At 41.4% G+C, this 25,453-nt stretch overlaps 1 protein-coding gene and 1 long non-coding RNA gene across 3 annotated transcripts; both read left to right on the forward strand.

Moving 5' to 3' along the window:
- LOC115652663 lies at positions 1-23,837 on the forward strand. Its single transcript, XR_004000710.1, has 3 exons — positions 1-11; positions 4,432-4,437; positions 23,731-23,837. It is a non-coding gene; the product is annotated as an uncharacterized LOC115652663 (long non-coding RNA).
- Positions 7,273-17,491, forward strand: PCDH18 (protocadherin 18). 2 transcript variants are annotated; one of them, XM_030565060.1, is made up of 4 exons: positions 7,273-10,152; positions 11,024-11,112; positions 11,220-11,383; positions 16,375-17,491. In XM_030565060.1, exons 1-4 carry the CDS (start codon positions 7,648-7,650, stop codon positions 17,037-17,039), a joined length of 3,423 nt encoding a protein of 1,140 aa, XP_030420920.1. In that variant the 5' UTR covers positions 7,273-7,647; the 3' UTR covers positions 17,040-17,491. The 2 variants fall into 2 exon arrangements, with proteins under 2 accessions (XP_030420920.1, XP_030420921.1); XM_030565061.1 differs by having other exon boundaries at positions 11,027-11,112.
- Positions 23,838-25,453: the final 1,616 nt, after the last annotated feature.

The following is a 25,453-nucleotide window of genomic DNA, read 5'->3' on the forward strand; positions in this document are numbered from 1 at the left end:
AGAGTCTCTGGGTTAGGCTAAAAGGGGTAAAAAACACGGGTGATGTCGTGCTGGGAGTCTACTACAGGCCACCTAATCAGGTGGAAGAGGTGGATGAGGCTTTTTTCAAACAACTAACAAAATCATCCAAAGCCCAAGATTTGGTGGTGATGGGGGACTTCAACTATCCAGATATATGTTGGGAAAATAACACTGCGGGGCACAGACTCTCCAATAAGTTCCTGGACTGCATTGCAGACAACTTTTTATTTCAGAAAGTTGAAAAAGCTACTAGGGGGGAAGCTGTTCTAGACTTGATTTTAACAAATAGGGAGGAACTTGTTGAGAATTTGAAAGTAGAAGGAAGCTTGGGTGAAAGTGATCATGAAATCATAGAGTTTGCAATTCTAAGGAAGGGTAGAAGGGAGTACAGCAGAATAGAGACAATGGATTTCAGGAAGGCAGATTTTGGTAAGCTCAGAGAGCTGATAGGTAAGGTCCCATGGGAATCAAGACTGAGGGGAAAAACAACTGAGGAGAGTTGGCAGTTTTTCAAAGGAACACTATTAAGGGCCCAAAAGCAAGCTATTCCGATGGTTAGGAGAGAGAGAAAATGTGGCAAAAGACCACTTTGGCTTAACCACGAGATCTTGCGTGACCTACAAAATAAAAAGGCGTCATATAAAAAATGGAAACTAGGTCAGATTACAAAGGATGAATATAGGCAAATAACACAGGAATGCAGAGGCAAGATTAGAAAGGCAAAGACACAAAATGAACTCAAACTAGCTATGGGAATAAAGGAAAACAAGAAGACTTTTTATCAATACATTAGAAGCAAGAGGAAGACCAAGGACAGAGTAGGCCCACTGCTCAGTGAGGAGGGGGAAACAGTAACGGGAGACTTGGAAATGGCAGAGATACTTAATGACTTCTTTGTTTCAGTCTTCACTGAGAAGTCTGCAGGAATGTCTAATATAGTGAATGCTTACGGGAAGAGGGTAGGTTTAGAAGATAAAATAAAAAAAGAGCAAGTAAAAAATCACTTAGAAAAGTTAGATGCCTGCAAGTCACCAGGGCCTGATGAAATGCATCCTAGAATACTCAAGGAGTTAATAGAAGAGGTATCTGAGCCTCTAGCTATTATCTTTGGGAAATCATGGGAGACGGGGGATATTCCAGAAGACTGGAAGGGGGCAAATATAGTGCCCATCTATAAAAAGGGAAATAAAAACAACCCAGGAAACTACAGACCAGTTAGTTTAACTTCTGTGCCAGGGAAGATAATGGAGCAGATAATTAAAGAAATCATCTGCAAAAACTTGGAAGGTGGTAAAGTGATAGGGAATAGCCAGCATGGATTTGTAAAGAACAAATCGTGTCAAACTAATCTGATAGCGTTCTTTGATAGGATAACGAGCCTTGTGGATAAGGGAGAAGCGGTGGATGTGATATACCTAGACTTTAGGAAGGCATTTGATACGGTCTCGCATGATATTCTTATAAATAAACTAGGAAAGTACAATTTAGATGGGGCTACTATAAGGTGGGTGCATAACTAGCTGGATAACCGTACTCAGAGAGTAGTTGTTAATGGCTCCCAATCCTGCTGGAAAGGTATAACAAGTGGGGTTCCGCAGGGGTCTGTTTTGGGACCAGTTCTGTTCAATATCTTCATCAACGATTTAGATGTTGGCATAGAAAGCATGCTTATTAAGTTTTCGGACGATACCAAACTGGGAGGGATTGCAACTGCTTTGGAGGACAGGGTCAAAATTCAAAATGATCTGGACAAATTGGAGAAATGGTCTGAGGTAAACAGGATGAAGTTCAATAAAGATAAATGCAAAGTGCTCCACTTAGGAAGGAACAATCAGTTTCACACATACAGAATGGGAAGAGACTGTCTAGGAAGGAGTATGGCAGAAAGAGATCTAGGGGCCATAGTAGACCACAAGCTTAATATGAGTCAACAGTGTGATACTGTTGCAAAAAAAGCAAACATGATTCTGGGATGCATTAACAGGTGTGTTGTAAACAAGACACGAGAAGTCATTCTTCCGCTTTACTCTGCGCTGGTCAGGCCTCAACTGGAGTATTGTGTCCAGTTCTGGGCACCGCATTTCAAGAAAGATGTGGAGAAATTGGAGAGGGTCCAGAGAAGAGCAACGAAAATGATTAAAGGTCTTGAGAACATGACCTATGAAGGAAGGCTGAAGGAATTGGGTTTGTTTAGTTTGGAAAAGAGAAGACTGAAAGGGGACCTGATATCAGTTTTCAAGTATCTAAAAGGGTGTCATCAGGAGGAGGGAGAAAACTTGTTCACCTTAGCCTCCCATGATAGAACAAGAAGCAATGGGTTTAAACTGCAGCAAGGGAGATTTAGGTTGGACATTAGGAAAAAGTTTCTAACTGTCAGGGTAGTTAAACACTGGAATAGATTGCCTAGGGAAGTTGCGGAATCTCCATCTCTGGAGATATTTAAGAGTAGGTTAGATAAATGTCTGTTAGGGATGGTCTAGACAATATTTGGTCCTGCCATGAGGGCAGGGGACTGGACTTGATGACCTCTCGAGGTCCCTTCCAGTCCTAGAGTCTATGAATCTATGAATAAATCCAGTACTATGGCTCTTTGGCAATAATCCATACAGGTTGTGATGGGTTGCCCCCTCTTTATGGTGCCACCTGATGTACTGGGATACCACCGAGCCTGTCTGTTCTGCCAGCCTGGGCCCCCTTTACCCATATCCAGCTGCAGAAAGACACAGACATTGAGATCAGCTCTGGGAAGACTCAGCTTAAGGGATTCACCACAGCACTCTGGTGCCCACCTCCCTTGGAGTGCAGATCCAAAGGTATATTGTCTTGTGCGGTATAGAAAAATCTGCAAAGCGCAAGCTCATAAAGATTCACCCTCTCCCTCAATGCAAAGAGAGAAATGCACATCTTCTTGCCCTCCCGATATGGATTGCACAAACTGGGTTATGTTATAAACAAGAAACAAGTTTATTAACTACAAAAGACAGATTTTAGGTGATTATAAGGGATAGCAAATGAACAAATCAGGATACTAAACAGGTTACAAAATTTTTCATCATCACCTGACCTTGTAATGTCAATGCAGCATCCCAGGGTGGTGGGAGATTAGCATCTTCAGAGTTCTATTGTCCTTCTTAAATGGGTCAGTCAGGAGAATTGCCTACTGTCTGGTGGGTGTTTCCCCCCAAGTATACACACAGTTGTAAATACATCTGTTAGTCTATAAGGTGCCACAGGACTGTTTGCTGCTTTTACAGATCCAGACTAACACGGCTACCCCTCTGATACTTGACAGTTGTAATTGTTACATAGTCAGTATTCCTAACTTTACATACAGAAGTGATACATGCATACAAATTGGATAATCACATTCAGTAAATCATGACCTTTCCAATGATATCGTACATGTGCCATCTTGCATAAAGTATATCTTAGTTATGCCATATTCATATCTTAAGCATATTTTTATAAAGAATATGGAGTGTCATACCACACAAGTCACATTAGAAAAAATAGGTTATGATTGGAAAGCCATGAAACCTGCTATGCCCCTGCCTTGTGCCATGTGTTATCATTTGCACTAGAGCAAAGTGAGTGAATGGCTGTTACTCATTACTAAATCAGAATGATGGCCTTGCTTACAGCAGTAGTAGAACCGTACAGCTTACACAGGTGCAAATGCAAGACACACGGCAATGGGAAAACATTCCCACTGTTTATACTTTGGGAAATGTTGTTTATAAAAGATGTAGTTAGAAATAAAAGAAGGGAAGAAAGAAACTCTGCCCTCTTTATGATGGAAATATCCTTTCAAACTGTACTCCTGATTGGCAAGACTGCCTTTCACATACATTACAAAGGTGTCAAATCACGTTTTATCTTGCTACATCTTGTGTGCTGGCGCATGGTATGACATGATGTAACATGATGCAACATATGGCAATAAATCAGATTGAAAGTGAATATAAATTCAGTTTTTTGGGTGAAAAAACAGGGTATGCTAATTTCATTGCATTTATATTGTTAAGGAGATGACACTTGTTTTTATTAAAAAAACACACACACATTGTCCCTGGAAAATAATTGTTCCTCCAACATAAGTCTTTACTCAATACTTACTGTTTAGGTTTTAGGTGCCATAATACAAGAAAGTCAGTGAGTTTTAGAAGAACAGATCCTGCTTTATTGAATACTCAACAAAACTCCTTGGAGAAATGAAACAGACTTTAAAATGTATAGTCCAGAGAAATAAATCCATATTTGTCTAAGAGCAAAGTTATTTAGACTGCTGGATAACTGTAGTGTCTGAAGTGGCGACTGGAAGTTTAGGTGAGTGGAAGTACTGTTTGGAACCAGTTTGTTTTCTCCCTCCAGGTATGACAGTTACATTTTAAATATTTAAGTTCTAAGAAGAGCTTTGTGGTGAATAGACATCTATTAGAGTAGAAGTAAGCAAGATTACTCTCCAGGAGGTTAGAAGTACTCCACTCACGTGCCTAACAACGTTCACAATACCACACACCATAAGAAGTGTCTGCTGGCTGCACGTGGAACTCTCTCCTTTCTTTGTAAGCAAAGTCTGCCATGTCAAAGGTGGACTGGAGTTTAAGAGACACTCAAACAAAACTCTTTCACTGGATACATGAAGAATTAGCCTGGAGGAAACTCAGATTCTTCATCAGCACTTTACAGTCCAGAGAGCCTAAAATAAGTATCAGCTTTAGAATGATGAACAGATTTTTGCATTTACAAAACAAAACAAAACATATTTCTGTTGTCAGTCATAGGTTCCAGTGAGTTCCTTTTAAAAAGTAAATTTTGCCAGTGTATTCATCATTTTAGTTCAGAATTCAAGATGAGGAACAATATGCTATCTCAGTGTTTGTCTTTATTATAAGCACATACATCATCAGCTGCAAGACAATATACACATACTTGATCCTTTTAGTAATAACTTGATTGATGATTCCAGCTAGTTTAAAGAAAGAAGCAGCATTTTAAGAGCTGTATAGAGATATGTTGCTATCTAGTAGTAGACGGATTAATAGCTCTGAAAGAGATTGATATGATGAATATAGAATGAATGTATGCAAAGAGATATAAGAGAAGTATAACAAATCTTGCAACACAAAATAGCATTTCTAAATTCATTAAACAGTTACTCATGTGAACATGTTCCTTGTGGATATACACTAATTTACACCATGTTTTAAATATTTCAGTATGTAGCACTGAATTTATTTTTCATTATGAATTATTCATCACCTGCACTCTTCTTTTTTTAAATGACATTTTAAAAACAATAAAATACCTTTAATTGACATTAGGCAGAACATTTCAAATGAACCCATTTCTCCAGTTACTGTCAGGAAAGAAATTGCACTTTGAGTTTTGGAAAAAATGTTTTAGGAAGGTTTATCAGGGCTACAAGAAAAGCTGTCCATGAACTAATGGAATTAGCTTGTCTTTGAATTCCCTCCACCCCAACTTAGAATGGCCACTAATTCCTTTCTTTGCTCTTTTGGTGTTTGCAAAGGGGTTCACTAAAGCCTGAATTGATATAATTATTGGCTTGGATTGTTAGAGATTTAGGCCAGATGGCTATGGGTTTCTAAAGTCCCAGTTTCTTGTGTTAGCTTTTCTAGTTTGCCTATAGGGTTTGGGGATCAGCAATTTGAAAGGCCTGCAAACTTGTAAAACAGTATTATTCATGGGGGCAGAATGTTCATCGGCGTGACCCAGTACTAAATACATTCATTATAGGCATTTCTATTCTGCACAATTTGCCACACGGTGCTGGTTTCTGAAAAAAGAGACAATGGCTTATAAAATGCTTTTGAATGCTTAAAAAGAAGGAGAGTTCACGCTGAGCCTCCTCTGCTTTCTTTTTTCGACAGGAACCTTCTTAGTGACTTTGGCTGAGCTGTGCTGAGAATAAGTAAAGTGAAAAAATCAGCTATTTACTTTTTACATTTGTGGGTATGGGGGGAGTGGAAGGAGAAGAAAAAAATGAAAAGAAGCGATGGTAAGATTATGTGGATGAGCAAATAAGCAAGTGGATAAAGTCAGCATAGAAATATCGTAAAGAAGAATGAAAGAGCAGCAAGAATGTGGCTATAATGATAAACTTAAAAGGAAGTGCAGAGAAGGGGAACAGAAAGCCCATCATAAATAATCATATTTGAAATGAGACCATATCAATTTCTGTGACCTGGATATAGCACGAGGCTCACGTAATGATCAATAGCATTTCTGATGTACACAAAAGACATTAGCGACTCAGGCATTTGACTCTTGCGTGTAAATATGTTGTGGGTTTTTTTTGGGTAGAGTACATGGAAATAGTTTTCACACATGGAAAAGGTATGATTAAATTGTTACTTTCAGGCCATCTACACCATCTATCCTTCAGGTTGCTGGGCTTTTTTTAAACAGATGGTATGTATAAGGTGTGCCTTAGTAGAATTGTCATGCTTCACCATGAACTGCTTTTTTAACTAAGATGAAAAGGATTTTCTGAAGAACCACAGGAACAACAAAATAATAAAGCACACATAAAAAGAACTCTACTCAGGAAAAGACAAGTACACATAGTACAAAACACTGCTGCAGAATCCTTCAGTAAGAAGCCAGTTAAAGGGCAAGGGTTTGCAAACAAGAAGAATATGAAGAGACCTAAAAGAGAGATATAGAAGCTTGTGCTTCATTTAGCAACACAGACATTAAAGAAAAGCAGGTTATCCAGAAATAGGCAAAAGTGTCAATATATTAATAAAGGAGCAAGAGGAAGACATAATTAGAGATATGACACCTTATAGTCCTTTGCTAAGCAAATGCGCTCAAAAAGATTTTGTTTTGTTGAAAAAAAGGATTTCAAAGTGTATATATCAGGAGAACGATTACATGTTTTGTGGAGGCAAGAAGACTAATTAAAATTACAAAAACAATTTGAAGTGTCATATAAAGAAGACAAGAAGTTGATTTAAAGTTTTTCTTTAGTAATTTGTCTGCTCTTTGTGGTGGCACACTCACAGAAAGTGAATGCTGGGGGAGGAGCTGCCTCCCCCCCCACCTTTCTCTAGCTTTTGTGTGTGTGTGTGTGTGTGTGTGTGTGTGTGTGTGTGTGTGTGTGTGACATCACTGTCCTTTGATTTGGAAGCAAGCTGATTGGCTGGAAGCAATTCAACACATGCCGGGCAAAAGCTTTGTATGAGTTGAAGTGAAGTTGCACAGATTTTAGACTGGAGTCAGCAATCAAGGGTGTTTAGTCTGCAGCTGAACAGTGAGAGGGAAAGAGGATCTCTCAGAAAAGATACAGTGCAGATTCAGCTAGCACTCTGCAATAAATGGATACTAACTGCAGAAGGAGAAAACAATGATGTGACAAATTTCGTCCTTGAAGAGGAGCAGGAAAACAAATGAGAGAGATTGGATTGCATACAGATTGTATCTGGAAATCCTGACACGGTGTGTATACCAAAAAAAAAAAAAAGTTTTCTGAGATATACTAAGATATTAATACTTTGCTGTATTATAAAAGACTTTTTCAAGTTTTAAAGTACCAAATGTGTACTGGGTTTAAGGTACCAAAGGAAGTTGAAAGAACTGCTTTTTAACTTGCTTGGAGAAATGAATTGCAAAAACTTACAAATGCACCAAATCAGTAGCAAAATGCACTTTATGTTCCTTTTTGTACTGATGATAATATCTTTCAGTAAAGATGTGCTAGGCAAAAATTTGAAATACAGGATTTATGAGGAGCAGAGAGTTGGATCAGTAATTGCAAGACTATCAGAGGATGTAGCTGATGTTTTATTTAAAATTCCTAACCCTTCTTCAGTTCGTTTTCGAGCCATGCAAAGAGGGAATTCTCCCTTACTGGTAGTCCGAGAGGATAATGGAGAAATCCGCATAGGAGCTAAAATTGACCGGGAACAACTCTGCCAGAAAAACTTAAACTGCTCTATAGAGTTTGATGTGATTACTTTGCCTACTGAACATCTGCAGCTTTTCCATGTTGAAGTTGAAGTGCTGGATATTAATGACAACTCTCCCCAGTTTTCCAGATCTCTCATCCCTATTGAAATATCAGAGAGTGCAGCTGTAGGAACTCGGATCCCTTTGGACAGTGCTTTTGATCCAGATGTTGGGGAAAATTCTCTACACACTTATTCACTGTCTGAAAATGATTTTTTTAATATTGAAGTGCGAACCAGGACTGATGGTGCCAAATATGCAGAACTCATTGTGGTTAGAGAATTGGACCGGGAGTTGAAGTCAAGCTACGAACTTCAACTCACTGCTTCAGATATGGGGGTACCTCAGCGATCTGGATCGTCTATCCTAAAAATAAGTATTTCTGATTCTAATGATAACAGTCCTGTTTTTGAGCAACAATCATATATAATTCAGCTCTTAGAAAATTCACCAGTGGGTACTTTGCTCATAGACCTCAATGCTACTGATCCAGATGAGGGCGCTAATGGTAAAGTCATGTATTCTTTCAGTAGTCATGTGTCTTCCAAAATTATAGAGACTTTTAAAATAGACTCAGAGAAAGGCCATCTGACCCTCCTGACACAAGTGGACTATGAAATCACCAAATCCTATGAAATTGATGCCCAAGCTCAAGATTTGGGTCCAAATTCTATCCCAGCTCATTGCAAAATTATCATTAAAATTGTGGATGTCAACGACAACAAACCTGAAATTAATTTAAACCTGATGTCCCCTGGGAATGAGGAAATAGCTCACATTTCTGAAGGGTCACCTGTGGACACTTTTGTTGCCATAGTCAGGGTGCAAGACAAGGACTCTGGCGTGAATGGAGAGATAGTTTGCAAGCTTCATGGGCATGGCCACTTTAAACTTCAAAAGACTTATGAAAATAACTATTTAATTTTGACTAATGCTACTCTAGATAGAGAAAAGAGATCTGAATACAGTTTGACTGTAATAGCTGAAGACAAGGGGACACCAAGTCTCTCCACAGTGAAACATTTTAGTGTCCAAATCAGTGATGAAAATGACAACCCACCCCGCTTCCAGACAAACAGATATGAAGTTGTTATCTTAGAAAATAACTCTCCAGGTGCATACATCACATCTGTCACAGCCACAGATCCAGATTTAGGGGACAATGGACAGGTCACATACACTATTTTGGAAAGCTTTATTTTGGGAAGTTCTATAACCACCTATGTGACCATTGACCCATCCAATGGTGCAATCTATGCACTCAGAACTTTTGATCATGAAGAAGTAAATCAGATTGCCTTTGTGGTTCAAGCTAGAGATGGAGGGAGTCAGCAACTTGTTAGTAATACCACAGTTGTGCTAACTATTATTGATGAAAATGATAATGCTCCTGTCATTGTGGGACCAGCACTACGCAATAACACTGCAGAAATCTCAATCCCTAAAGATGCTGAGAGTGGCTTCCATGTGACTAGGATAAAGGCTATAGACAGAGACTCTGGTATGAACTCAGAACTAAGCTGTTCCATAATAGCTGACAATGAAGAAAACATATTTGTAATGGACCCAAGATCATGTGACATCTATATGAATGTTAGCATAGAATCTGTTTTATCTAAAGAATGGGAATTTTTTGTGATAGTTCAGGATAAAGGCAGCCCTCCACTCAGTACCAAAGCACTTCTGAAATGTACTGTTTTGGAATATGTTTATCCAATTCCAAGCACAGAAGCTACTTTTATTAGCCAGCCCTCTCTGGATGTTTCTATGATAACAATTATCTCACTTGGATCAATATGTGCAGTGTTGTTGGTCATTATGGTTATCTTTGCTACAAGATGCAATCGAGAGAAAAAGGATACAAGATCCTACAACTGCCGTGTGGCAGAATCAACTTACCAGCACCACCCAAAAAGACCATCAAGACAGATTCACAAAGGTGACATTACACTTGTACCTACTGTTAATGGCACTTTACCCATCAGATCTCACCACAGAGCTTCTCCTTCATCATCTCCAACCTTAGAAAGAGGACAAATGAGCAGCCGACAAAGCCATCATAGTCACCAATCACTTAACAGTCTAGTGACAATCTCATCAAATCATGTGCCAGAGAATTTCTCACTGGAACTGACCCATGCTACTCCTGCTGTTGAGGTAAGGTTATACATTATTTTGCATGCATGTTCACTCATTCACCCCTTTATGAGTGTGTTTATGTTTTGCATGCTGTCTGTGACAGTATGAAAGTATTATAGCTCTTTTTTCAGGGATGCAGTACTGCAGTTCCACTCTGTCAATTGAATCTTAAAAAAATCCTGCACATGAGAGACTATAGTAAACCCATTATAATTTCTTTATATTCTTCTTTAAATTGAGACAACTTTGTATTATATACACATAATATACACAGTACTTTATTATTGTACAGTTTTCTGTGTGTGTGTGTGTGTGTGTTCAGACCCATATAGTGTATAACACGCAAAGTATTTGTACAAATGACAGAACAAACTCCTTAAAATGAGGGTTTATAGTAGAAACACTGCTACAATTTTAACTGCAGCTGCGCTAGCAGATGGTGGTAGTGTGAGAGTGTATGCATCCAATATCTTTATGTGAGTGTAAGCATCCAGTATCGTCATAATTTGAAACTGCCTATTTTATTTTTTAAATATATACACTATATAGTTTTGATCTCTCCTTTAAAAAAAAAACCAACTCACCCCCCCCAAAACCCCAAAATAACACCTCCTCTTTGCAGTCCATTGTTTTAAATTGTTAATTAATTAGTATGAGTTCTGAGATTAACGAACAGCATTGCATTTTCTGTCTGTAAAATGCCTTCAGATGTTTTCCATGGCAAACACTGTATATTGTAAATACCCAGTTGTACTACATTATATATGCACATGAATGTGCTCTAATTAAATTTTAAAGAAGAGACCAAAAAGAAGTACATAATTAAAATTTTTCTAAATAGACATTTGGATTTTATTTCCAGGAATCAGTGTTTTCTTCTTTTCTTTAGCAGGTCTCTCAGCTTCTTTCAATGCTTCATCAGGGCCAATATCAGCCAAGACCAAGTTTTCGAGGAAACAAATATTCCAGAAGCTACAGGTGAGGATTTCAGTTAGATTCTGATCAAAACATTTTTATCTGAGAACAACATACTGAGCATGCGATAACAAAATATAATTCCATCACCATGTTTTTTCTGTTTACAGATACGCCCTACAAGATATGGATAAATTTAGCTTGAAAGATAGTGGCCGTGGTGATAGTGAAGCAGGAGACAGTGATTATGATTTAGGTAGAGATTCTCCAATTGACAGACTTCTTGGGGAAGGATTCAGTGACCTTTTCCTTACGGATGGGAGAATTCCTGCAGGTAAGAACACAATGAAAGTTGAATAGTTTTTTTACAGTGCTCCCTGACTGTCACATTGATGTAGTTAGCATTGTGAAAGCCGAAATTATTTAGCTTTCAAGTTTTATGTTTCCTCCTTCATCTGCTCTACAGTATATAGTGTCCTCAAACCAGAACACAGCTGGTGCACTAAAGACTGGGACACTATTGAATTTCTGCCCAGAGCAGTGCGTAGGCAGTTTCTGCTATTATTTGCAGCCACATGAACTGGCTCTAAATCCCTCCCCCCCCCCCAAAAAAGCGTCAACTGGTCTATGTCCCTAGATTTTTAATGACTAGGTGGATGTTTGTGGAAAACCAGGCTGCTGTGGTGTGTTAAAAATACACTGAACTATAATTTGGCAGATGCATTTTCCATAATAGGATCCAGACTTCCAGAGCTTAAAAATGCACTGGTTAGGTGATGGACTGTAGTTTTTAGGTAGGGAAGTGTAGAGCTGCACTGTGTTTTCCACTGATGAATTAGTATCTATAAATATGACCTATGTGTCAGTATTTGTGTTGAATGTCAAAGCAGTTCATTATCTGCCATCCTGGTTGCTGGAGTGAGCTGATTGTTCCAACATAAGAAGAGAGGAATACCTGGGGGGGAGGGGGCAATGCAAAAGGGAGATAAACCTTTTGTAAATTCAAACTAACTCATGAGTACAGTAAAAGAGACTGGGAAATCACATTAGGCTCAGAAGTGATCTTTGTATTAGAACCCCAATATTTATACAACTACCTGTACTTTTTACTCCTAAATCTTTGGAAAATAAATATGAGGCCCAAATTTAAACGCCTATACAAAATATACAGGAAATGTTTTATCCTTGCACATGAAGGCCATTTCCTACAGGGCCAGATTATGCCAGTATGATTTAGGCTCATATTGGGGCTGAGTGGGTGGCTCTACAATTTGCTGTGCACTAGGGTGCAGGGTAAGAGTGCCCACTGAACTGCTCCTTAGGATGGTGCATAGCATGCTTCCTTCTGTAACCAGCTAGTGCCATTGGCCAGAGCAGGATGGGGTAGAACCAAAGCCTTGCCACCTCCTTCCCACCTTTGGGGTGGCTAACCCTCAAGGGCACGAAAGGGCCATCAGTTTTCCCTGGCATTTGTGTGGAGAGTTTAAGATGAAAGGGCTTCTGGAGCCCTTCCTTTCCTTGTTCACCTGGGCCCCCAAACATGTAATTCTGTCTTTTCAAACCTTCAACACTTCTCTTGTGAATTTTGCTCCATTCTAAGGTCTCTCACTACTCCTGAGTCCAACCTCCCATCCAGAAGTCCAACCTAGCTTCTTTTGGTAGCTGGGATTATGAAGGTCCAAGTGCCCCAATAGATTGGACCAAGTGTTCACAGTTCCAAGATTTTTTTTCCCTCTCTTCTTGCCAACAAGTTGCTATTTAGGAGCCATTTATTCCTGTACCATCCAACTTTAGTCAAAAATCTTTTCTCCTTGGGTGGTAAATTAGGGAAGAATTTACTATAATTCTCAGCAGCTGCTAAGGGAGACTTCAGATGCAATACTTTTGCACTGGAATCCTTCCACAGTGGCAGCTAAGGAATAATTGTCTACTTCCTGGCTGGATGATTGTGGGTTGCCAGGGAAAAAAAGGAATGTTTACACTCTTAGACAGCTGAAATTCCTATTATTCATTTAAAGAACTTTCTATTAACCCTCCAAATATAAAACCAATGAATGAAATTTTCAAAATTTGGCCCAACTGTGATCCCACTGAAGTGAATGTTAACACTCTCATTGATTACAAGGGGAACAGAGTTAGGCTAACATGGAGTGCTTTAGAAAATCCCACATATTTGTTTATGTGCATAGCCCTAGCTACTCCATTAGTTATACATGAACCATTTAAGGTAACATATTAATTAATCTGTGTGTTCACACCAAACTCACAAAAAGTAGAATGGAAACTTTCTTCAGGTTTCCTAAGTTCAGCTTCCTCCTTCTGTGTCCCTCTATTTTTAAGTGTCTATGCATTTTCACCCCAGATCAGAAGTCACAGAATCAAAATACTGTAAGAAAGATTGTTTTTTCAATATTTTCTGCCTAGGTGGAACCAGGAAGGAATGGACCATCTCCCATACACATGAATTTGTGGGAGAACCTCAAACATTTTAAATTTCAATGAAAACATTTCTTTCTTCTCCCTTAAAAATATATTTTAAAAACTTTTACCTATATGTTTACGGTTTAGAAAAAAAATACATTCAGAGTTACTTCTGACATTTCAGTCTTAACCCGTACCATTGTACATTTATATCTTTTCTATTGCTGACTTACGGATAAAGTGGGACATCATTAACCCTCATCATTAACATCCTGATTGCGGGAATAAGTGCCTGTTCCAACATAAGGAGAGAGGCATATCTGGGGGGATGGAAAAAATTGAAGCCCGCTCGCAAATACAGTAGGGCTTTTGATCATGTGTTCAGAGTATTGCTATTATTTTATACTGCTAAATCTTGGTCTCACTAACGCGAATGGCAAAACTCCCACTGATTTAAATGTGACAAGTCTTTGGCCTTGAGTGAACTTGGCCAATGAACGTTGACACACTAATGGCCCTGCAGTTCTCTATTAATTCACAGAATTGCACTGGAATTGTACTGAAAGGACCAACTGAACCAGTGCAGCTATAATGCATTTCATTCCCATTCACACTAGAACTAAAATCTTTTGATTTAATCATTGTGGGTGGAGATATTTTCAAGACTTGTCAAGAGCTGGTGCAATCACAATGGTACTGGAATTGCCTGTGAAACATTGTGAGCACATTTAATGTGTGGAAACAAAGCACTTCTTCATAGGCATTTCAAACATCTAAACCAACACTTTAAACATCAATTATTTTATGTAGATGAATCTTTTGAGGCTCACCCATCACTACCTCATTTGCAATACCCAGTGCAAAATCTGGCCTCCAGCCATCTATACTTCTGCTAAATTTCATGCTCCCTGATGTAAGAAAGGAAGTGAGTATAAACCTAGAGGAATTTTAAATTACATTGAAAAGGAAACAATATGTTAGACTGTATAAAGCATGGTAGGGAAATAATACTGACAATAGTAAAGTGCCACTATATCAATCAATGGTATAGTCTCACCTGGAATATTGTTCAGTTCTGGTCACTCTATCTCAAAAACGATGTTGCAGATATTAAAGTGGTCCAGAGACAGGTGAGGAAAATGATTAGAACCTTGAGGAAACTTATGTGGAGACACTGCAAAGTTTAGGACTGTTTAGTTTAGTTTAGAGAAAAGACAAATAAAAAGGGATATGATATAGGTATATAAAATAAAAAGACAGAAGGGTCTAAACCTCAGTTCTTCAAGGCGCAGTCTAACTATTAACTGATGAAATTAAGAAGCAGCTTCTCCTGTGGACAAGGTATCACATAATCAAAAGTTATTCTATAATTGTTTATGTCTGTGCTTCTTGAACTTTACTGTGCAGTATCTGGTACTGGCCTCTATCAGAGACAGGATACTGGGCTAGATGGCCCACTACCCTGATGGGGTATGACAATCCCAATGCTCTTATTTGGAATCAAATACATTTACTGAGGTAATCCTGAGAGGTGTTCAGCAGCGGCAACTCCCATTAGCCTCAACATCTGGAAAGAGGTAGTTTCCTTTTTTCAGCAGTTGGAAGTGGAAATTAGGCTTCTCTCCTGGCATCCTCTGTGCACAGGGCCTCCACTCACAGTTTACTGTGTTTTAAAAGGGGCTGCATATGCTTCCATTCCTAATCAACCCTACTAGAACTCTTCCAGGGGCTGGATGCTGGCTGGTCATTCCCCTCCAGCACCTCTTTGGGTAGGAATGTGAGTTCCTGGGCAAAAAGCAAGGGCAACACCCATTTCCTCCATTTAGCATTCATCGTGGGCCCAGATCCCTTAAGTCCTTGGTTGTTCCTCTTTGTAGTCTGTATAGTCACTGTATGTCAGTCACCAACTGGAGATATTAAACCAGCCAGCTCCCAAAGGCCAAATACATCCCTAGAGTAATTCCACTCAAGTTAATGGAGATATATTGGGCACGAATTTGGCCTAAAATGTCATGAGGTTGGATTAAAATCTGCTTCACCCATTTGGTAATTCATTGTGTTACTAGCAGACCCTAAAGAGGAGACAAGAGTTGGAGAAGATGGAGATAATGCCATATCTTCTCTGTTCTCTCTCCTTTCTCTTCTCTCTCATTTTCTTTTCCTTACAACTTTCCTCCCATATCCTTCTATCCTGTGCCCTTGCTCTCTTCACTGAATTGCAACTACGAGATGAAAGAGGGAAACTTATTAATTTTCATTCATGAAAGGCATTCAACAGACATGTTATATACAGTGTAGTTGTAGCTATGTTGGTCCCGGGACATTAGAGACCCAAGATGGGCGAGGTAATATCTTTTACTGGACCAACTTCTTTAGGTCTGGGAAAGGTATTCCAAGTGTTTAGCTGTGACATTCAGAGTAACTTTCCCAGACCTGAAGAAGAGTTTTGTGTGGCTTGAAAGTTTGTGTCTCTCACCAACAGAAGTTGGTCTAATAAAAGATATTACCTCACGCACCCTGTCTCTTTATTCATCAGACAGTCCTGTATGAGAAGACAGTACTCTAACCTCTACCTTTTAAGTCACCCAGGCCATCTATTTTCTTGGGATTCTCTGAAACAATGGTATAATATGTTCTTCAAACAAATTTAAAAATTATATAGTTATCTTATATTTTATATAGTTATCAACCTTTCTTACAGGATAAAATACACGTGAACTTCCCTATAATGGGAGAACGACAACACTGGATCTGAACACCTCTGATCTTTGGAGAAATTCAGATCCTGATCAGAGCTTTGGATCCTCAGGTCCTTTAATATGCACTAGTGCTGACCCCTGTAATTGTGAGTAATCTATATAATTGAATCTGAACATTAATCTCAGATTTTGGTTTTGATTACAGCAATGAGGCTATGCACAGAGGAATGTAGAGTTCTCGGACACTCTGACCAATGCTGGATGCCACCTCTGCCCTCTCCATCTTCTGATTACAGAAGTAACATGTTTATTCCGGGGGAGGAATTTCAGCCACAGCAGCAGCAGCAGCAACAGCAGGCATTTGACGAAGATTCACAGCCTGTTGAGTCCAATGAAAAGAAAAAGAGCTTTTCAACATTTGGTAAAGACTGTCAAAATGAGGAAGAGTCAGAGGACATCTGTACTTCATCTCTCCTCTCTGAAATGAGCAGCGTTTTTCAGCGCCTGTTGCCTCCTTCACTGGACACCTATACAGAATGCAATGAAATGAATCGCTCAAACTCACTGGAGCGCAGGAAGGGACATTTACCAGCCAAGACTGTAAGTTACCCACAAGGAGTGGCAGCATGGGCAGCCAGTACACATTTCCAAAACCCTGCAAACAACACTGGGGTCATGCTAGGGACTCACTCAAGTGCACAACCTTCCTCTAAATGGCTGCCAGCCATGGAAGAAATCCCAGAAAACTATGAAGAAGATGACTTTGACAATGTGCTTAACCACCTCAGTGATGGTAAACATGAACTAATGGATGCCAGTGAGCTGGTAGCAGAAATTAACAAGCTGCTGCAAGATGTCCGGCAGAATTAGAGTGTTTTTTATATCATATTTTTCCATATTTATGGAAAACTGGGAGGAAAAAGAACCAGAATGAAAAGAACTGGCATTGCCAAGTAGTTGCATTTATCATAAATGTGTCTGTGTATGTTGAATATTAAAATACTGTATTTTCATATGTACACAATGCAAGTGTGATTATCTTTATCTGTATTTTAAAAATACATTTGTACCTTATATTTATGTGTAATTTAACAAATAAATTTTATTTTTGTACTCCTATGGCAAGCATGTTTTCCTAAGTGTATATAACTGGCACCATTTGACTTTCTTGCCAAGCAGGTGTGTAAACTAAATCAAAGACAGGGATGTTGCTTTTCACAGTTTTGTAAAGAGTTTCAAATGTTACAGCACAGGCCCAACCCCACTGAAACATTATCCATACATTAGTTTCAGTAACTGAACCAACACCTTATTGCAATGTTTCATTGTTACAATAAAGAGTTGTCAGCTTCCATAAAGCCTAAAATGATGTTCTTCTTTTCGTGCCAGTTCAGAGAGTCATTCTCTCATTTAATTGATGGCTTATAAGAGGGGTGAGGAGGGATGATGGCATTCTCCAGAGGCACAACCACCACGGAGAAGGAGTGTTGCTCTTAGACAAACTCCTTTGGCCAACTTAACAGTGATACTGAGAAGCTCTGACAAGAGTTGCACCCAACCTCTCCCAGATGGGTCAGCCTGATTCAAGACCTCTCTGGTAGTGGGAATAAAAGGGTTAATTGGTGGGACTCCTCCCTCCCCTGCCAACAAAATAATCTCTCTTGCTATTACCTCCAAGTCACTACTACCTTTCTTATTTTCAGCTGCTGAGCAGTCAGCCACTCTGTGTTGAAGTCAATAAAGGAATTCTATGGGGCCCCATCCATATGCCTTATGATACAGTTTTTAATTCATGAACATATACTATTTATTCCACAGGACACCTGCCTCATTCAGTACACAGGATGGATGGTGTTTACTTAATAAACCAGCTGTTCAATATTTTGTTTTCTTCTCATTGGTCAGTTGGTGGCCCCATGCCTTATTTACTGCACACTTCAAACCCTGCTCTGAAAACAGAATTATTAATTTCCTTTTGGGCTTCTCTATAATGCTCATCACTATAGTATGTGAGTGCTTCATACATATTAATTCATTTTCTAATACCCCTGTGAGATGAAAGAGTAGTATTAAACCCCTTTTACAGTTGGGGAACTGACACAGAGTGATTGAGGTAAAAAATATCCACTCATGCCGGCTGAGACACATTGGACCTGATTTTTTCGAAGTACATAGCATTATATAGAACTGTATATGTTCAAAACACAGCTCCTATTGACCTTAGCTGCAGTTGTGAGTGCTCAGCACTTCTCCAAATCAGACCCCCAGAGTCTCAAGTCAGGCACCCAGAAAATGAGGACAGCACAATTCGTGACCCTCTGGGAAAAGTTAAAAACATAAGAATGGCCATACTGCGTCAGACCAAAGGTCCATGTAGCCCAGGATCCTGTCTACCGACAGTGGCCAATGCCAGGTTTCCCAGATGATTAGAACAGGTAATCATCAAGTGATCCATCCCCTGTTGTCCATTCTCAGCTTCTGGCAACAGAGGTGGCGAGTTTTATGGGCCTGTGGTGCTTGGGCATCAGCAAATTCAGGGGGACCCGGCTCCACCAATTTTCAGGTCTCTCCCCAGACCCCACACGCCTCCCACAGAGAGTCCCCCAGCCCTGCCTGTCACTCCTGCATGCCTTCCCCAAGTGTCCCTGCCCGCCCTGGGTAGTGGGCAGCTGCTTCCTTGCTAGCCGCAGCCAACTACAAGGGAGCAGCTCTGAGGGCAGGCTAAGGTGGCTGCTGCATCTGTGGAGGGAGGAGGCGCATGATAGCCACCTCTCCATGGCAGGCAACTCTGGGGAGAAGGAGGGGGGCTTATCCTGGCTGGACTTTCTGAACCGCAGCCTGAGGGGGCCTGGGTGAATGTCACGCTGGGGGGGGAGGACCCCCCCATCCCCATCCCCATCCCCTGGAGCTCGTTGCTTCCAGTGGGGAGAGGACTGGGGAAGCCTGCCTGCTGCACCCCAAACTCCTCATCCTGGGCCAGCCCCATGTCCTTCACACCCTTCTGCACCCCGACCCTCTGTCCCAGCCTAGAGCCAGCACCCCAAACCCCCTCCCACACCCAAACTCTCTCCCAGAGCCTGCACCCCAAAACGCCCTTCTCCAATCAAACTCCCTCCCACACCCCAACCCTCTGCCCCAGCCCAGAGCCTGCATCCAGCACCCAAACTCCATCCCAGAGCCTGTACCCCCTCCCAAACCCAAATTCCCTCCCAGAGCCTTAGGCAGGTGTGGGGGGCAGGCAGGACTTGGACCTGTTTTGAGCACCACCAAAAATTATATAAGCCCGCTGCCCCTGTCCGGCAAACAGTAACTAGGGACAAAGTTTGGTTTAAGTGTCTTGCCCAGCATCACAGAGGAACTTTTTGGTAGCAGCAGGGACAGATTCCAGTTTTCCACAACAGCATTTACTTGCCTTAATTATAAGACCATTTGATTCTCTTTCTGCAATCTCCTGCAGTCACAAATGCAGCAGTGCTCCTACAGCCAGCAGCATGGGTCCTGTGGAAAAAACAACGTGATCCTCTAATTAATTATGCATATGACCAAAGGGTCCAAAGTAAGGTTGCATAGGCAACCTTAATTCGGCATTTCCTAACATTCGAATGCTTGACTATGCAACCTGAATAATGTGCTTTTACCATGTTTTTTTTATATACAATTTTCTTCACTTTTAAAAAAGCAAATTGAAAAATCAGAAATTCTATCATGTGGCATCATGGGCATACCCACATGGGTCATCAGCGGGGTTGGACAAATTAGATCCACAGCCCTTTGCCCTCTGTAGTAATTAACAGTAGTAATGGCATGTCATCCTTTAAGTGGACCAGCACTAGAGGGGGATGGGAGTCATTGCCAGTCAGTTTTATAGATATTTGCTGACAGCAGAGGAATGATGAGAGTCAAAAATTATTCTAGGCTCTGGAGGTGTATGATTCCAGTGGGCACAGACACTTCTGCCCATTCTTCCCTCATCTCTCCCCACCCCCGAAGTTTGGCCCCTTTTGCTCCTTTACCCATCCCCTCACTCCCACTCTTCCTTTCCTGGCTCCCAGGCCCAATCTCCTTGCCCAGACAGTTCCAGTTCCCCAAGGTCCTAATTCCACATGTTCCCCAAGCCCATATTTCCCTTGCTTTTTCATGCCTGTCCTCTACTCTGCACTGCCCACAGTGTTCCTGTCCCTTTATGTTCTCTGCTGTATGTATTCCTAGGGCTGCCACGAGAGGCGACACACCTTGTGTTAGTTCCCTGGCACTGAGATACCAGGGAAAGAGGAATTGAGGAAAAGCTGAGGTCATCTGATTAGTCACCAGACCAACTTTCTCCTGCCTGCTTGGAAGAATAGCCCCTAGTGACAAGAGGCCAGCATTGCACTGAATACCATATTAGGTAGCTACTGGATGCCTGACGCTGGCCTGGATTATTGTAAACACACAGGCAGGGGCAGCTCTATGTATTTTGCTGTCCCAGGCATGGCAGTCAGGCGGCGCATCTGTGAGTGGTCCACCGGTCCCATGCCTTCGACATATCTGACACTGAATTGCCCCCGAAGCTGCAGGACCAGTGGACCTCCCACAGGCATGCTGCCGAAGGCAGCCTGACTGCTGCCCTCACGGCGAATGGCAGGCCACCTCCTGCAGCTTGCTGCCCCAGGCACACGCCTGCTGCGCTCGTGCCTGGAGCCGCCCCTGCACACAGTATATGTTTGTGAATTGTGGGACAGTCCAAGCCAAACTGGGACTGTTGCAAAGTATGGCAGAGATTCACAATGTGCCAGCCCCTGGTAATAGCAGGTAGGCTTGGAAATTGTATATTCAGGTCAGTGAAAAAGCTAAAATCCTCCTCTTTATCTGCCCTGAAGTGAAGTGACTAAAATCTTCACTTTTAATCCTGTGAAAAGTATTCCTCCTTCATAAATAAACTTAGAGCTAACTCCCTGTTCTTAGAGGAGGAGGTATCTGACCTTCAGGCTCAAACTTTACAGACTCTCAGGGCAGCTGGATAAGATCCATTTTCACAGTTCCCTAGTCCACTGGGGATTACCAACCTGTTTTAAATTTAAAATCCTTAAAGCAGTTTATGCCCATCAGCCATTTCACACGGATAGTCTCAATGATTTAAAAGTCATTGTTTGCAAAGGAGACTTGCTAAGCAAAAATAGATCCAAACAAATGTCCTCAGTATCACTGTGCATCCAAATGTCAAAAAACACCTAACATCGTTCTGTTGCAACAGAGGGTAATGGTATTTGGTCTGTGCATCGACCTGAAGGGTGTTATCAGGTAATGAGACCAGTTATAAAATGTGTAAGGTCTCTAGGAGCAAAACTGTTGGTTACTTAGATGATATCTGAATTGCAACAGTCAAAACAGCTCTTTAAATGGCATAGCTCAGAGGTTCTCAAACTGGGAGTTGGGACCCCTCAGGGGGTTGCAAGCTGTCAACCTCCACCCCAAACCCTGCTTTGCCTCCAGCATTTATAATGGTGGTAAATATATAAAAAGTGTTTTTAATTCATAAGGGTGGGGTGGGGGTGTCTCACTCAGAGGCTTGCTATGTGAATGGGGTCACCAGTAAAAAAGTTTGAGAGCCACTGGCATAGCTTAACAGGTGGCCTGTGAACTGCAGACTGGAAGAGGCTAGCCCCAGCCCTGCCCCTTCCGCCTGAAGTCCCACTCCTTCTGCATCTCTCTCCCCCACTGTGGCCATCGGCCCCACCCCAGGCCAGCCTTCCCTCCACCCCCAACCCTGGAGCACTGGGAGGGCAGGCGATGCATGGCTGAAGCCCCCCCAGAGCCAGTGGTGCAGAGGCCCAACCTCCCCAGCCCAGAGCGCCGGAAGGGTGAGTAGCACAGCCTCAGTCCGAGCCACCACAGAGGGGAACTGGAGGCCACAGGTAGAATGGGATGGGAGGCCTGCGGGGGAGGAGCATGGGTGGGGCCACACCTGGCTGTTAGCGAGGCATAGCCTCCCCCAGCATATGTATACCCGCTGCCCATGATAGTATTCTTACTAAACATAGACAAGTCTTTTTTCACCCTCTCCCATCTTAGTTTCCTGGTTTTTACAATGCATATGTCATCCCTAACATTGAATAGTCCTTATTCGCAAGGGACTATGGCACCCTGAGTTGATACCTTAGTATTAAGTTAGACACAAGTCTACATTATTGCATTTTGACGAACCAGTGCTGTAGCTCCTGGCCAGGCTGGCAGCTCTGTAAACAATGAGGCTGATTTCAGCCTTGAAATCAATGGGTGTTTTGCTGTTTGGTGAGCAGAATGATGGAAATATTTGTATAGACTGTGATGGTGTTTGATGGTAAAAATGCCATATGCCATTATGTCCTATCTACACTAGTGTTTCTCCTGTTGCTACCATAGGTGGTAATCCTGGGATGTTTAATATAGAACCATAGAAATGTAGGGCTGGAAGGGCCCTTGAGCAGCCCCGTGCTCTGAGGCAGGATCAAGTAAATCTAGACCATCCTTGACAGTCTAACCCAGGGGTCGGCAACCTCTGGCACGCGGCTCGCCAGTGTAAGTACCCTGGTGGACTGGACCAGTTTGTTTACCTGCCACGCCAGCAGATTCAGCCGATCGCGGCTCCCACTGGCCGCAGTTCACTGTCCCAGGCCAATGGGGGCGGCGGGAAGCCGCAACCAGCACATCTCTCGCCCGCGCCACTTCCTGCAGCCCCCATTGACTTGGGACGGCGAACTGTGGCCAGTGGAAGCCGCGATCGGCCGAATCTGCTGACATGGCAGGTAAACAAACTAGCCAGGCCTGCCAGATTGCTTACCCTGGCGAGCCACGTGCTGGAGGTTCCTGACCCCTGATCTAACCTGTTCTTAAAAATGCCCAATGATGGGGCTTCCACCACCTCCCTTTTAGGGCAAACCCAGCCATTTTTTCCAGGGCCTTCTCATGCTTATTTATCCACATCTGAGATGGGTGCAAAAAGACCAAATCTGATACCAGTGAAGTGATATACAAGCACAGTAGCAGTTTAAGTGTCATCACTTCAGAATGGCATATTAAATTTGTGTTTAAAATCTTTTTGTATTCAATGCATTATGCTTTACCCTCCAGTGAAGCCATTAGCATAAACAATTTGAAGAATGTGGCTTTGAATAAAGTCTTTGAGCTAACCTACCACCTGACCCTTGACTACATTTACAATACTAGATTAAAAAGAAAAAAACAAAGAAGCCACCAGAGGAGTGAAGTTCTGGAACAGCCTTCCAAGGGGAACAGTGGAGGCAAAAAACGTAACATGCTTCATGACTGAGCTTGATAAATGTATGGAGGGGAGGGGATGATGAGACTGCCTACAATGGCATCTAGCCAATATTTGACTGTTAGCAGCAAATATCTCCAACAGCCAGTGATGGGACACTAGATGAGGAAGGCTCTAAGCTACTACAGATAATTCTTTCCCAGGTATCTGGCTGGTGGGTCTCACCCACATGCTCAGGGTCTAACTGATTGCCATATTTGGGGTCAGGAAGGAATTTTTCCCCGAGTCAGAGACCTCGTGGCAGCAAGAGGGGGGCGAGAGGAGTTCCCTTTCCTCTGCAGCATGGTGCATGGATCACTTGCAGGCTTAAAATAGTGTAAATGATAGATTCTCTATAACTTGGAGTCTTGCAATCATGATTTGTGGACTTCAGTAACTCAAACAGAAGTTATGGGGCTATTACAGGAGGGGGTGGGTGAGGTTCTGTGGCCTGCAATGTGAAGGAGGTCAGACTAGATGATTTTGATGGTCCCTTCTGGCCTTAAAGTCTATGAGTCTAAAACCTAAACAAAAATAAATCCACCAACAAGTAACTAAGCCTTGCTGAAAATTTCCCAGCTTTTTATAAAGAGTTTAAAATCCAGAGAAAATCCTAAGAAATCCCATTTCCTTCCCAACTTACAACCCTTAAAAGAACTTATATCTTTTCAAAGGTTAGAGTACTTGAATGTCCCTGATTTTCTCAGCTTTATGTGTTATAAATAAACTTGCCATGCTATGGGACATAATGGAGGAGAAACTTCTGAACTTTTTCTGTGAGACTAGATTTGTGAAGAAAGGCTTGGATTTAAACTTTAGTAATGATGGCAAAAGTTGAACCTTAAACTGAAGATCTCTGAAAAAAATCCTATGTAGGTTTCTAAAATAATATAAGGAAAATCCACAACTATTGCACTTTCCTTGTTTGTTAATTATGTAATGTTTAAAGGTCAACCTACTGTCTACATTGAGTAAGGCATGCAATGAGAGGTCTAGTTTCACTCCTTAGGAGGCTGTGGGGTGTGCTACCTCCCAGCACAGTAGGCTGGTGCAGTTAGGGTGGGCATGCTTCCCATTGTGTCCCCAACATAGAGCGGTGTCTTAACGACCAAATCTGGCCCACAGTATTTTCTGCAATATAGTCCATATAAATAAAAGAAGAAGTGACAATGTAGACAACATTTTAACTTTAGTCAATAAGGCATAATAATACTTAGCAGTTATACAACACTTTACATCACCAAAATAAAGTGCAACCATTAAAAAACACCACCACCTTATTCACAGGGATCAATTAATCCTTCACTGGAGTACAGATATCTCTGTGGTGATGCATAGCAATCGTTTAAAACAAACTGAAACAGTCCACAATCATGCAGGAGAGATAATAACGAATACCTTATTTACTTGACACACAAGGGAGACTCACGCAGGCAGAATTGGAAAATGACACAGGCTGAAATATGGCTACTCACGTGTGGTAAATGAAGGGGGTGGGGAGCTCACGTTTATGGACACCCAGACAATCAGTGGGCTATAAAACCCCTGTTAGTAGCTGTTCTTTACTAGCTTTATCTGTAAAGGGTAAACAAGTCCACAGGTAAAGGGAAGTGAGTGGGCACCTGACCAAAAGAGCCAATGAAAAGGCTAGAACCTTTTAAAATTGGGAAAAGACTCCCTTTGTGTGTTGTGGTTCCCTGGGGAAGAGAGGAACAGGGCAGCAGTTATGCTGTGAGAAGCTTTAAGCCAGGTATGAAAAAAACCATCAGATCATACTTAGAGATTGCTTATCTGAAATCCCAATATGTAAGTAAATTAGGGACTGTCTAGGAAGACATGATTAGGATTTTTCATTTATTTTTTATTGGCTTGTGGACTCATTTGTGCTAACTGCAAATGTTTTTGTTTTGCTTGTAACCTTTAAGCTAAACCTCAAGAGAGCTATCTTGATGCTTAAGTTTTGAAATTATGTTTAAGACCTAGCAAAAAGCCTAAGTTTCAGATGTAT

The sequence above is a fragment of the Gopherus evgoodei genome, chromosome 5, assembly GCF_007399415.2.
Source record: "Gopherus evgoodei ecotype Sinaloan lineage chromosome 5, rGopEvg1_v1.p, whole genome shotgun sequence".
NCBI lineage: Eukaryota > Metazoa > Chordata > Testudines > Testudinidae > Gopherus > Gopherus evgoodei.